Here is a 12,606-nt window from a genome sequence, read left to right as displayed (position 1 = left end):
TCTATCCAACATCCCCAAGACAATTTCAAATTAAGTAGTTCAACTTTAAGATTCTGAATTCTTCCCCAAAGCTCGATATAATTTTAAAGGAAATCAAATAATTCTGATAGTTGTAGGCACATTAAGAATTTTTTTAAACACTTAAAACTATCTTAAGTTATTTACTAGTATCTATATTTTCATTTTCAATTTTAATGGGAATGCTAAAGTATCTTAAAATTCAACAATATTTTGAAACTTAATGTTAATTTTTATTTCTGTTACATAAAACAGTTGCTTGTGTATATTTTAAATGAAAAGCACTTGTAACTTACATATTTAAATTATTTTATTTTTTTACACATTTAAATTATTTTAAAAAGGAATTTTGAATACAAATTATATATTTGAAAGTATGGCCATAAATTTTTTTTAAATATTAGCAGTGATTTTTACTTCACGAATTTCATGATGTGTAACTGATACACACAAACAAGTTTCAAAGGATACCACCAAGAAAAAAATCACCACAGAATGAAAGAAAATCTTTCCAAATCATAAGATTTGGGACTTGGATGCAGAATATGTATGTATAGAATTTGCATAACTCAACAATAAAAGGAAAAATAATCCAAATTAAAAATAGGAGAAGGATCTGAACCGTTTTCCAAGGAAGATACACAAATGGCCAGTAAATCATTTAAACCCTGTTTTCTTAAAAAATCAGATCACTATTTTTTTATTATTATTTTTTTACATTAAGTTTGAGTAAACTCCGGGAGTTGGTGATGGACAGGGAAGCCTGGGGTGCTGCGATTCATGGGGTCTCAAAGAGTCGGACACGACTGAGTGACTGAACTGAACTGTGAATTACATTTGACTGTAGTTTTACTAAAGGAAAAAGCACATGCTAACTATCTATTGACAATTCTGTCATAAGACTTCTGGTACAATGTAAAGTCCAGATCCAGCCCTTTGCACAAACAGAATCATTTTTGTTTTACTTGTTTTTGATTGAACTAGTTGCAGTTGTTAACATTTAAAAACAAGAGGTATGAGATAGACATCTAGATATCCCGGACAAAAAAAAAAGATCTGGAATGACCAGACTGACTTTCCCTCATTTCATGTCACCCAAATACCAACAATCCACTCCCTGTTTGTACAGTCTCTCAAAATTGTGCACTTGGTCCACTTCACTCAGAGTTAACTAGGATGAAAAACCTGGTTTTAATCCTATCCACCATTTTCTTGCTGGGTGACTTGTCTCTAAATAGCTTGTAAGCCATGAAAAGATGCTCAACATCATTAGTCATCAGGGAAATGCCAATACATTCTACAAAATAAACCAGTATTGAAAACATTATGCTAAGAAATAAAAGAAGCCAGTCACAAAAAATCATATGCTATATAATTCCATTTATATGAAATGTCTAGAACAGGCAAATCCAAAGAGACAGAAAGTAGACAGTGATTGCTAGAGGCCAGGGAGAAGGGGAAATGAGAAATAACTCCATTAGATACAGGGTTTCTTTCTGGGGTGAGGAGAATGTTCTAAAACCGACTGTGGTGACAGTCACGTAACAGAGAAAATAGAAAATACTAAATTCCACTGAATCATACACTTTAACTTTATAAGGGGTAAAACTGTAGGGTATATGAAATATACCTCAATAAAGTTTTCTTTTTTTAAAAAAAAAATACTGTCTTGGTTTTTTCTCATATCTAGACCTGTGAGCTTGTATCTTCGCATGCAAAGGAAATTTGGCATAGGAAGTATTCACCTCTCCTTATTTAGGCATTAAATTAGGTTATGTCAGAAATTGTTGGTTCAATCACTAAAACATCCTTATATTTTATATATTTGCTATATAAAAGGTAGCAAAATGACCTTTTGATTTTTCCAGTGATATCCTTTAGTATTTTTATTGCTCAAGTTGAGATAAATAACTTACAGTTAAAATAAAAATGCTATTCCACAAAAAATATTTAGAACAGAGTATTATAAGAGATTCACATTAAATAATTCTCTAGGGTAGATAGGCAAAAATTATGTTCTTAATAATTTCATTTCTCTTGGTAGAAAAACAAACAAAAAAACAAAGCCATTTGAGAAACAACAACATTCAATATATTCTATCAATGCATGAAATGTTTTACCACTGAAATTTCTACCATTATTTTAGCCTGTAATGTGATTTTTTTAAGCTGATATCCCTAGCTTAATATCTCACTATAGAACATTTTTGTCCTATATATTGGCAATTTGGGGTTTTGTTTTTTTTTTTGGAGGGGAGAGAATGTTCATTAAAAATGGGAAGTAACATTTAAATAACCAGATCAGATTCTGGTGATTCTAGCAATTTGCACATATAAAAGCATATTAAAAGGAATTTTCATTCTTAAAAAAAAAATCAAACCTAAGAGTTTCAGATAATTTTCAAATAATTTTTATTTTTAAGACAAAAGTATACAAATAAATTATAAGGGAGATACTAAGCCCACAGGTCACAACCACTAAAAGCCTGCTTGCCTAAAGCATGTGCTCTGCCACAAGAGAAACTACTGCAATGAGAAGCCTCTACCGCACGCAGGAAGACCCAGCACAGTCATAAATAAATAAATAAAAATTACAAGGGAGAAAGAAAAGAGAAAGAAAATGGAAGAAAAGTCTGGCTTAAAAAAAATTTATGTCAAAAAATGAAGAGCTATTTAATAGACAAGAAGAAGAAAAAAAGAGTAGACAACTCAGGAGAGTCATGCTGATGGCATTTACAGATAAGTCACCAACCTATTACAACATGCACAACAAAGGTCGTGGGTAAAAAATATTTGCAGTAAATTCATGTTTTTTGTGTGTCTCTTTGATTAATGGAAGCACATTTCTCCCAGCTGTTTTTTTTAAATAAATTCATGTATAATATTGTTCTTACATATATATCACTCATCCTACCTAACCAAAAATATACATGTGAAAGAAAATATGCATAAACTTACATTCTTCTTCTTTAGGATCAAGCTGTGTAACACTGACAGATAAACGGTCCACACGTTCTTGTAATGAGTTAACTCTGAAGGAAAAACTATGTGCTTCATTGAATAATTCTCCAAATATATCTTCAGCATATTTACCTAAGCAAAAATGAAGCATACACCATAAAGTTTAAAGTTATCAGAGATAAATATAAACCAATTTAACATTTAAAATGCTGCCCCAATGCATTTGATATTTATTTGAAACTAGTTTAAACTTTAAACCCTCACCTACAGTAATCTAACTGTGATAGAGTTGGAAAAAAACAAACCCTAGGAAATATGGTTTTAAATACTAGATCTACCACTTTCCAGTAGGTGACTTGTGGCTAAAATGGAAATACTCTCCTGCTTTACCCCTATCTATACACCACTTTCACTTCCCTTTATATACCTGTTAAGGGTTAGAAAGGTTATGATGTAAACTAAAAATAAATAATACATCTCTTAATCCCAAATCAGCAATCATAAACAGAGTCTACACTAGAACTGAATTTCAGGCCAAGTGACAGAATGCAAGATTCTTCATAAACCTAATAGATGATCAAATCTCAGGTATGCCCAAAACATAGATTCTGAAAATTTATGAGATATATTTTACATTTTCTCTCATTCTAGTTTCTTAAAAAATCATAAATCTAAAATCACTGTATTCCTCCAGTCATGTAAATTTCCATTATGAAAAGAATAAACCAAAATAATCCCATTCGGAAAGGAGAAATAAAAATTTCTATCTAATATAAAAGTCAGGGAGAAGTTTCAGATGACCTAGAATTTTTAAAATATTCACACGACTGAAGTGACTCAGCAGCAGCAGGATCTTCGGTTGGCAAAGGCCAACCAGTAGTTTTTAACCACTACTGTAATAATCATGGGTTTAGTTACACAAATACATACATATGCATGTATATATAACGCCCTGCCCCTTCTACATCAGCAGGCTCACACTGCATGCTTTTCTTCACTGAGATACTTATTTTGTAGATCTTCCCCACTCATTCTTCCTGGTAATCAATGTTGACAGCTTGGTGTATAGCCTTTCATATCTTTCTCCATAGTTATAAAATTCATATCCAAACTTACATACATATGTAGGAGTTTTTATGATTTTGTTTTATAAAAGAGATCATACTGTGTATGTATTTTTGGCATTTCGCTTTTCTCACCAAAATTATATACATGGGAATGTAAACTAATAATGACCTTTTTAATAGTTGCATAACATTTCATAACTGTAAAACGCAATTTATTAAACTATTTCCTTGCTAGTGGGCATGCAGATTGATTTTACGCTTGTTTTATGCTATTAAAATAATTTTGAAAAAAAAAATTCAACTGTATTTAGAATATATAAACAAATGAATACTCACAATATAAAGATAAGCCAATTACTATCTATACCTTGAATTTAAAAAAAATTGATTGTCTTCCTAAATCAAGACAACTTAGACCCAAGCATAGTGTCTAGGTTAAATGAGGCTCAACAGTAAGCTCTATAACCTATAACAGGGTACTTACATACTTATACTTACATAATGAATTCATTAATCTCACCAGTTTACATTTGAACAATGGCTGTTTTATCCCAAAGTACTTTAGTACATTATCAGTTAAATCAACAAATGTTTACTGAGGGTTCAGTAAACTGTGCCTGGTAGGTGTTATTTTCTACTGAGGACACCAAAAAATAAAACACAGAATTCCTATCCTAGAAGATTTTATAATCTTTAGGCAAAAAAATAAGAATTTTAATTTCTTTATAATTAAGAGAAAAAGGATAATTTTATACATGTTCATTTGCTCACAAATATTTTTTAAACCAAAATGCCAATGTTCTAGATCCTGGAGACACAAAAATGATTGAAGAAGGTCTCTGCAACTGACAAGTTTTGAACAGAGGGAGAAACAGACATTTAAATAAAAATGAAAACCAATTTAATAATTAAGTCCAAATCTTTGTTCCCTTAACTCTGAGGATTTGGTATAAATTTCCTCACCTGTAAAATAGAAATAAAAATATCTCCTTCAAAGAAATTATAAGAAAAAGAAGCAAAAAAAAAAAAAAAAGCCAGGGGGAAGGGCAATGGTAGAGTACAGGACAGGAGCTTAACAACAGGCAGCTCTTACTATAAAACAAGGTCAGAGCCACAGAGCACAGAGAAAGAAGCATCTAAACTTTTGGGTGTGGGATGGCATTAGAGAAACTTCCAGAGACAGTTTCTCTGGCAGATAAGAGAGGCATTACAGGTGGTAGAAAAGGCAAGTATAAAGTTACTCATTTATTCATCAAATGTTAAGAGATACAAAGATGGAAAAGATAATTCTATTCCTGAAAGAACTAAGTTTAATACACGGATCTTTAACTTACAGTCTGTATACCACCTGCAATTATATGCAGATTTCTAATGCATTTGTATATTTTGGGAAGGAGAGCCCACAGGTTTTGGATTTGTTTTTTTTCTTTTTTAAACAGATTTTTTAAATAAAGTCTACACTTCCCCCACTTCAGGTTTAAGTGCCAAAGCACTGACGTACATAAGATAGACATCTCATTTGTTCTATTTTCATGTCCCTTCTTACTTTCTAAATCTACCTCCTCCTTCTATCCCAGAGAAAGGTGAAATGAATAAAGTTCGCAATGGAAAGCTCATTGTCTATGTACCTGAATTTCAACTAAACTTACATTTATTATACTACTGTCTCTACCCAAGAAGCTGTGAGGTCTCATTATCTCTGATGTTAAAATCTAAATCCTCTCATCTAACACTATCCTCTATATCAAGCTCCACCATATATGTCTAATATCATTTGCACCTTTAATCCCTCTCACATGGAACCTCCCTGGCAGTCCAGTGGTTAAGATTGTGCATCCATTGCAGGGATCTCGGGTTGGGGAACTAAGACCCCAACATGCTGTGCAGCCAAAAAAAAAAAAAAAAAAAACTCTCATATATTTATTTTTGCCTCCATTCATTGCTTACTTCTTCAAACAAATCGAAAGGCCTTCCTTCTCCTTCCTCTACATTTTCCAAATTCTTCTGTTCCTTAAAGGCCCAGTTCAACTCACATTCATTCAGTAAGCCTCCTCTTATGACTTCACCTATGGTTACCTCTTTTCTCAGATCATCTAAAACTCATGGTTTTTAATTATATACATGCTCACACTGTTTGAAACTCACAGAATAGTTTCAGCATTCATCATATTAGACTCTTCAACTACATGGGGTGTGTTCTTTCAGGACAAAAAACATGTACCTTCATCACATAGTAAAATATTCAGTGTTATCTGTCCATTATCTACTATCTAATTAGTCTTATAAAGCCAATCTATTTATCTACCCTCTTGCCCATCTACATTGCTACCTGTGAAATTTTCTAATTGAGAACAAGAAGTAGGCTCTATCAGTTCATCTTGGCAGATCAAAGTGGCTATATTCAACAAGAGAAAGGCCCTGGGAAGAGAAAACACTGAAGGATCTCTCACATAAGTAGAGTGCCAATGGCTGTTAAATAAGACACGGGCTTCCCTCGTGGCTCAGATGGTAAGGTCAGGAAGACCCCCTGGAGAAGGAAATGGCAACCTATTCCAGTACTCTTGCCTGGAAAATCCCATGAATGGAGGAGCCTAGTAGGCTACAGCCCATGGGGTCACATAGAGTCAGACAAGACTGAGCAACTACTTAAGTAGTAGTAGTAATAATGGGGAAAATTTTGGAATAGCAGAAGAAATTTAAATAAAGCAAATTCTAGGCTTTCAGTAATTATCTATTATAAAACATAATTGTGTTCTACTAGGAAAAACAACTGAACTGGATGTATATTTTTGTAAGGAAGAGGTCAGAACAATGTCCAACCCCAAGCTACCTGAGCCCTGGAGTCAACCTTCACTACTGTGAAAGTGCTATAGCACTTTTGGTGCTAGGATTAGCATCAAGTGGAAATATGTATTACGTAGAACCATTCTGAATAGCCTAGTTTTATAAGTAGTTCAGAGATTATTTAATGCATTAATTATTATTTTAACTATTTTGGATGGAAACGGAAATAAAATCTACTCTAAGTTTTCCTGTCTTAAATAAAAATTAAACATAACTTAACCTGTTTTTGAGGACTCAAACTGATTATGAGAAACAACAGCATTAAAATGTATAATTTTACATTAAATGCGGTTACATTAAATGGCCTCATTCCAGTTTTTATGTTGCTTTTCCTCTTATGTCCCTTCTTCCTTCGCTATAAACTACACTTTTTGATTGGCTTCAGTAATGCCTACTTCTGTTATTGGCATCCCCCTTCCCCCACATTTCCTCTTTTAATTCTCTGAAGCATGAATGTTTGGAAACCACATCATTAACCTGTCTGAATTATCAAAGTAAAAGCAAACAAACCTGGAGAGGGATCAACTGGCTATTTTATGTACATGGTCTTCAGCCTGGACTTGTTTATTCTGGCTATCTTGAGGTCTTTAAAATTTAATTCCAGGTTCTCAACTATGTCAAGTGGGAAAGTTGCCAGAGAGCTTAATTTTAGGGTGGTAAACTAATGTTATACCTTGCTACAATATTTTATGCTTTTTCTCTTTTTTCTTTTTTGAATCTCTACAAACTACCATGAAAATACCTCTATAGTCTCTGATTCCAAGTCTGAAGCACTCAAAGCCTAATTTAGTTATATTTTACAATGTATTTCTATTTTCGGAGCTTGGTTACAGCATAACCATGTGCTGGCTGACATATGTTGCTTATAATGGACTGTCTATACAGACATGAAAATTCTTTACCTTTATGTTATATGAGAAATGGGTTAATACTGCAAAATTGACACTCTTAATCATTACATTAGTTCTAAATTCTATACTGAAAATACACCTAAAATAAGATGCCTATATTAGATCTAACATTCATTTTGAAGAAATATTTTAACCAAACTTATTAATGTCATTTCTATGCTCTTAACATGCATTTTAATATTAACAAGCTGATGCACCTATTTACATATAGCATATATAAATTTTAAATGAAGCTATGTTATGTTATATTATTAGAATACAACATATAAAACCAGTTAGTACCAGAAAATGACTTTAAACAATATATTAATCATATATTAATACTTTCTTGGACTTTTCTTTTGACTTGTTTCAAAAGTACACTCTATACTGAATTGCTCAAGAAAGAAACAAATAAACAATATGTTAGTGATTCACAGCCAATATCTAACCTGGAAAAAAAAAAAACACACCAAGTGGAACAAAGAATATACTTAAATTCAAATAAACAGTCTTTTAATTTACTCTTACAACTATTTCACAAGCAATGTAGAAATTTAGTGCTCTCACCAAGAACATTAAAGTACAACTTTATGTTGCTCTGGCTACATGAATATGTCCAAATGCTCTCACTTGAAACAAATCAGATTAACAAGCTCATTTTACCTTGTGCTAAGTACTCAATTATAAAAAGACAAAAGTTAATAGGAAAAGAAAAGAGGAGTCAATCCTGGCTATTAAGGACAATCTGTGTAGGTGGGTAAGGCTGACAAATCTAGGACTACTTAGAGATGATATCTAGACCAAAAACATCTTATTTTGTCTTTAAAATAAAATATAAATGTCTAATAAAAAGCAAATCCTTCAATTCAAAAGATAAACTGGGTTAAAAAAAATTTTCTAAGATTACATTTAGAATAAATGGGAAATAATTCCTTAACCTAGCAGTTCTGTAGCTCTGTTATAAACTCTTATAATGGAAACAGACTGACCTTCACCTCCTCCCTTAACCTGTCCCTCCCACTGGCCTGTATTATCTGGCCAGTCTGCTGGCCTTCTGTCTGCCATCAGGCTACAAATCAGACACTTGACTCATATGCTAATGTTCTTCAGACAATCCTCTTGACTAACCTAATCCTCGACTAGTCAGTTACTATCCCACATCTTTCACTTTTAGATATTTGATAATATAAAAATATATCCCTAGGCTAATAAGATATATAGAGATACTAGTATCCCAAAACACAAATAGCTGAAGCCTCTAGAAAAGTAAATAGTGATAACAAGCAAGCAAAAGTACAACTCTACCATCACCTTCTATAGTCCAAATCATATTTTAAAAACAATCTCAGTATAGTTCTTATGCACCATGTGATTCTGTTTCTAAAAGATTCTGTCCTTATTTCCCTTCCCCAGATCCAAGAGAAGAAATGATTCTAAAATGCATTAATTTTATTAAAATGACATTTTTTTCAAAATAATTAGATAATTCTGTACTCTTCTTATTAACTATCCTCCCCCACCCAAATTAGTCACAAGATATTGTTTTAACACCCCAATGTGTAACTCTGGTTTGTGAGTAATATTTTTAATTGATGTAAAAATACTTACTTAGGCTACTTAGTTGTCTAATTATATTTGCCAAGGAAATGTTGGTCACACATTCCAGTTCATTCTTAATTCCTCTAGGCAGTGCTGTGTGACACAAGTGCCTAGGATCAATGTTTCTTTTCACTAATGGCATCTTGAGATCGACCTTTGTGCCAGTTCACCTGTAGGAAATCATACAATAAATTAACACTTTTCAGTCTTAACCAACACAGAGTGAGACCTTATATTTCACATTTCATAATAAAATATTTACTAGTATGAAGACAGTGAAAATGGAGTCACACCTGACTAAATAAAACTGATTTAACATTTTTAATAAAAATGATTTAACATTCTTATCAATTATTAGAATGTCAATATTATATGAAACATTTTTTAAAACTTACTTTCAATGTCAGCTGCTTCATGATCAATTCATAATCATTATGACTATTATTCTCTTGACACCATTGATTTTACTTACTACAACTAGAGGTTTTGTTCTAGAAAGTTAGTATGGAAGGTTCTCTGTAAGGAATTATCTAAGAAGATTAAAGAAGCTACAAGATTAGCATCAAAGTTACTTTTCCACATAAAATGTATTAGTCATTCAATAACTCAAAAATCAAATAGTCCGTGTAATCTTCAATCTCATCAAAACCAAACAAAAATATTTATTTAATTGATCAACCTTCTTTGAATTACAATCAGTCCTTACTTCCCAGGTTTCCCATATGCACAAATTTCAGCTTCCACAGATCAGTTAAATAATACCAGTCCCCCAACAACATGGTTCTAATTTGACTTACTACACTATACTAACTAACTACATAAATACAAATTCCTTTGCAGGCACTTCAATTCACAAGTTACTGTGTTAATAAGAGAGGAATATCATTTCAGTGACCAATCATATCACTTTTTTCAAACTCTGTTGGTGAAAGGTGACTTCTCATCTGTTACTCAGTTTACCTACAGACAGCAAAGAATGTAGTTTATCTTCTTGCCTCCCAATGATAAACTCATGTGAAATTTTACAAAATGATAACTGAAAGAGAGAACTGGCCAATAATGATAAAAATGTGGCAAAGAAAGAAAAAATGATGACATTGGAGTGAAATTCAAATTGATCCAAATAAGTGGATTAACAGAAAAAAATAGCTGATTGTGGGAATGTTGCCACTACCACTATTTGAGAGACACGAGATATGCAGTCAAGAGGAATTTAGTGAAGGTAAAATTACTGAAATGCGGAAAGTAGTTGTCACAAAAATATGTCCCAAAAGAAGTAACAACAACAAAAAAACTTCACAATAAAGGAATTCTTAGTTAAGAAGAGAAGTGAAAAGCAAAAGAGAAAAGGAAAGATATAAGCATCTGAATGCACAGTTAAAAGAATAGCAACGAAAGATAAGAAAGCCTTCCTCAGTGATCAATGCAAAGAAATAGAGGAAAACAATAGAATGGGAAAGACTAGAGATCTCTTCAAGAAAATTAGAGATATCAAGGGAATATTTCATGCAAAGATGGGCTCAATAAAGGGCAGAAATGGTATGGACCTAACAGAAGCAGAAGATATTAAGAAGAGGTGGCAAGAATACACAGAAGAACTGTACAAAAAGATCTTCATGACCCAGATAATCACGATGGTGTGATCACTCACCTAAAGCCAACATCCTGGAATTTGAAGTCAAGTGAGCCTTAGGAAGCATCACTACGAACAAAGCTAGTGGAGGTAATGGAATTCCAGTTGAGCTATTTCAAATACTAAAAGATAATGCTATGAAGGTGCTGCACTCAACATGTCAGCAAATTTGGAAAACTCAGCAGTGGCCACAGGACTGGAAAAGGTCAGTTTTCATTCCAATCCCTAAGAAAGGCAATCCCAAAGAATGCTCAAACTACCACACAATTGCACTCATCTCACATGCTAGTAAAGTAATGCTCAAAATTCTCCAAGCCAGGCTTCAGCAATATGTGAACCGTGAACTTTCAGATGTTCAAGATGGTTTTAGAAAAGGCAGAGGAACCAGAGATCAAGTTGCCAACATCTGCTGGATCATCGAAAAAGCAAGAGAGTTCCAGAAAAACATCTATTTCTGCTTTATTGACTATGCCAAAGTCTTCGACTGTGCGGATCAAAATAAACTGTGGAAAATTCTGAAAGAGATGGGAATACCAGACCACCTGACCTGCCTCTTGAGAAACCTGTATGCAGGTCAGGAAGCAACAGTTAGAACTGGACATGGAACAACAGACTGGTTCCAAATAGGAAAAGGAGTACGTCAAGGCTGTATATTGTTACCCTGCTTATTTAACTTATATGCAGAATACATCATGAGAAAGGCTGGACTGGAGGAAGCACAAGCTGGAATTAAGATTGCTGGGAGAAATATCATTAACCTCAGATATGCAGATGACACCACTCTTATGGCAGAAAATGAAGAAGAACTAAAGGGCCTCTTGATGAAAGTGAAAAAGGAGAGTGAAAAAGTTGGCTTAAAGCTCAACATTCAGAAAACTAAGATCATGGCATCTGGTCCCATCACTTCATGGGAAATAGATGAGGAGACAGTGGAAACAGTGGCTGACTTTATTTTTTGGGACTCCAAAATCACTGCAGATGATGACTACAGCCATGAAATTAAAAGACGCTTACTCCTTGAAAGGAAAGTCATGACCAACCTAGATAGCATTTTAAAAAGCAGAGACATTACTTTGCCAACAAAGGTCCGTCTAGTCAAGGTTATGGTTTTTCCAGTGGTCATATATGGATGTGAGAGTTAGAGTATAAAGAAAGCTGAGCGCTGAAGAATTGATGCTTTTGAACTGTGGTGTTGGAGAAGACTCTTGAAAGTCCCTTGGACTGCAAGGAGATCCAACCAGTCCATCCTAAAGGAGATCAGTCCTAGGTGTTCATTAGAAGGACTGATGTTGAAGCTGAAACTCCAATACTTTGGCCACCTGATGCGGAGAGCTGATTCATATGAAAAGACCATGATGCTGGGAAAGACTGAGGGCATGAGGCGAAGGGGACCACAGAAGATGAGATGGTTGGATGGCATCACCGACTCAACGGACATGAGTTTGGGTGAACTCCGGGAGTTGGTGATGGACAGGGAGGCTTGTCGTGCCTCAGTTCATGGGGTCGCAAAGAGTTGGACATGACTGAGCAACTGAACTGAACTGACTGAGGGATATTTCAGGACACAAAGTGCAAAAGAATAAAATGCTGG

At 33.7% G+C, this 12,606-nt stretch overlaps 1 protein-coding gene across 6 annotated transcripts in view; it reads right to left on the bottom strand.

Annotated features, from left to right (window-relative positions):
* Positions 1-12,606, bottom strand: part of WASF1 (WASP family member 1) — a 68,398-nt gene that overhangs the window by 10,448 nt on the left and 45,344 nt on the right. For all 6 annotated transcript variants that reach the window (XM_070449962.1, XM_070449966.1, XM_020900003.2 and 3 more), the window contains exons 2-3: positions 9,392-9,552; positions 2,977-3,111 (exon numbers count right to left, since the gene is read on the bottom strand). In XM_070449962.1, the coding sequence (XP_070306063.1) occupies positions 2,977-3,111; positions 9,392-9,524 (268 nt within the window). In that variant the 5' untranslated portion in view covers positions 9,525-9,552. The remainder of the gene's footprint in view (positions 1-2,976; positions 3,112-9,391; positions 9,553-12,606) is intronic.

Source organism: Odocoileus virginianus, chromosome 19 (genome assembly GCF_023699985.2).
Source record: "Odocoileus virginianus isolate 20LAN1187 ecotype Illinois chromosome 19, Ovbor_1.2, whole genome shotgun sequence".
In the NCBI taxonomy this organism is placed as follows: Eukaryota; Metazoa; Chordata; class Mammalia; order Artiodactyla; family Cervidae; genus Odocoileus; species Odocoileus virginianus.
Note: the sequence above shows the minus strand (reverse complement) of the source record. Positions and strands in the feature narration are given on the sequence as shown.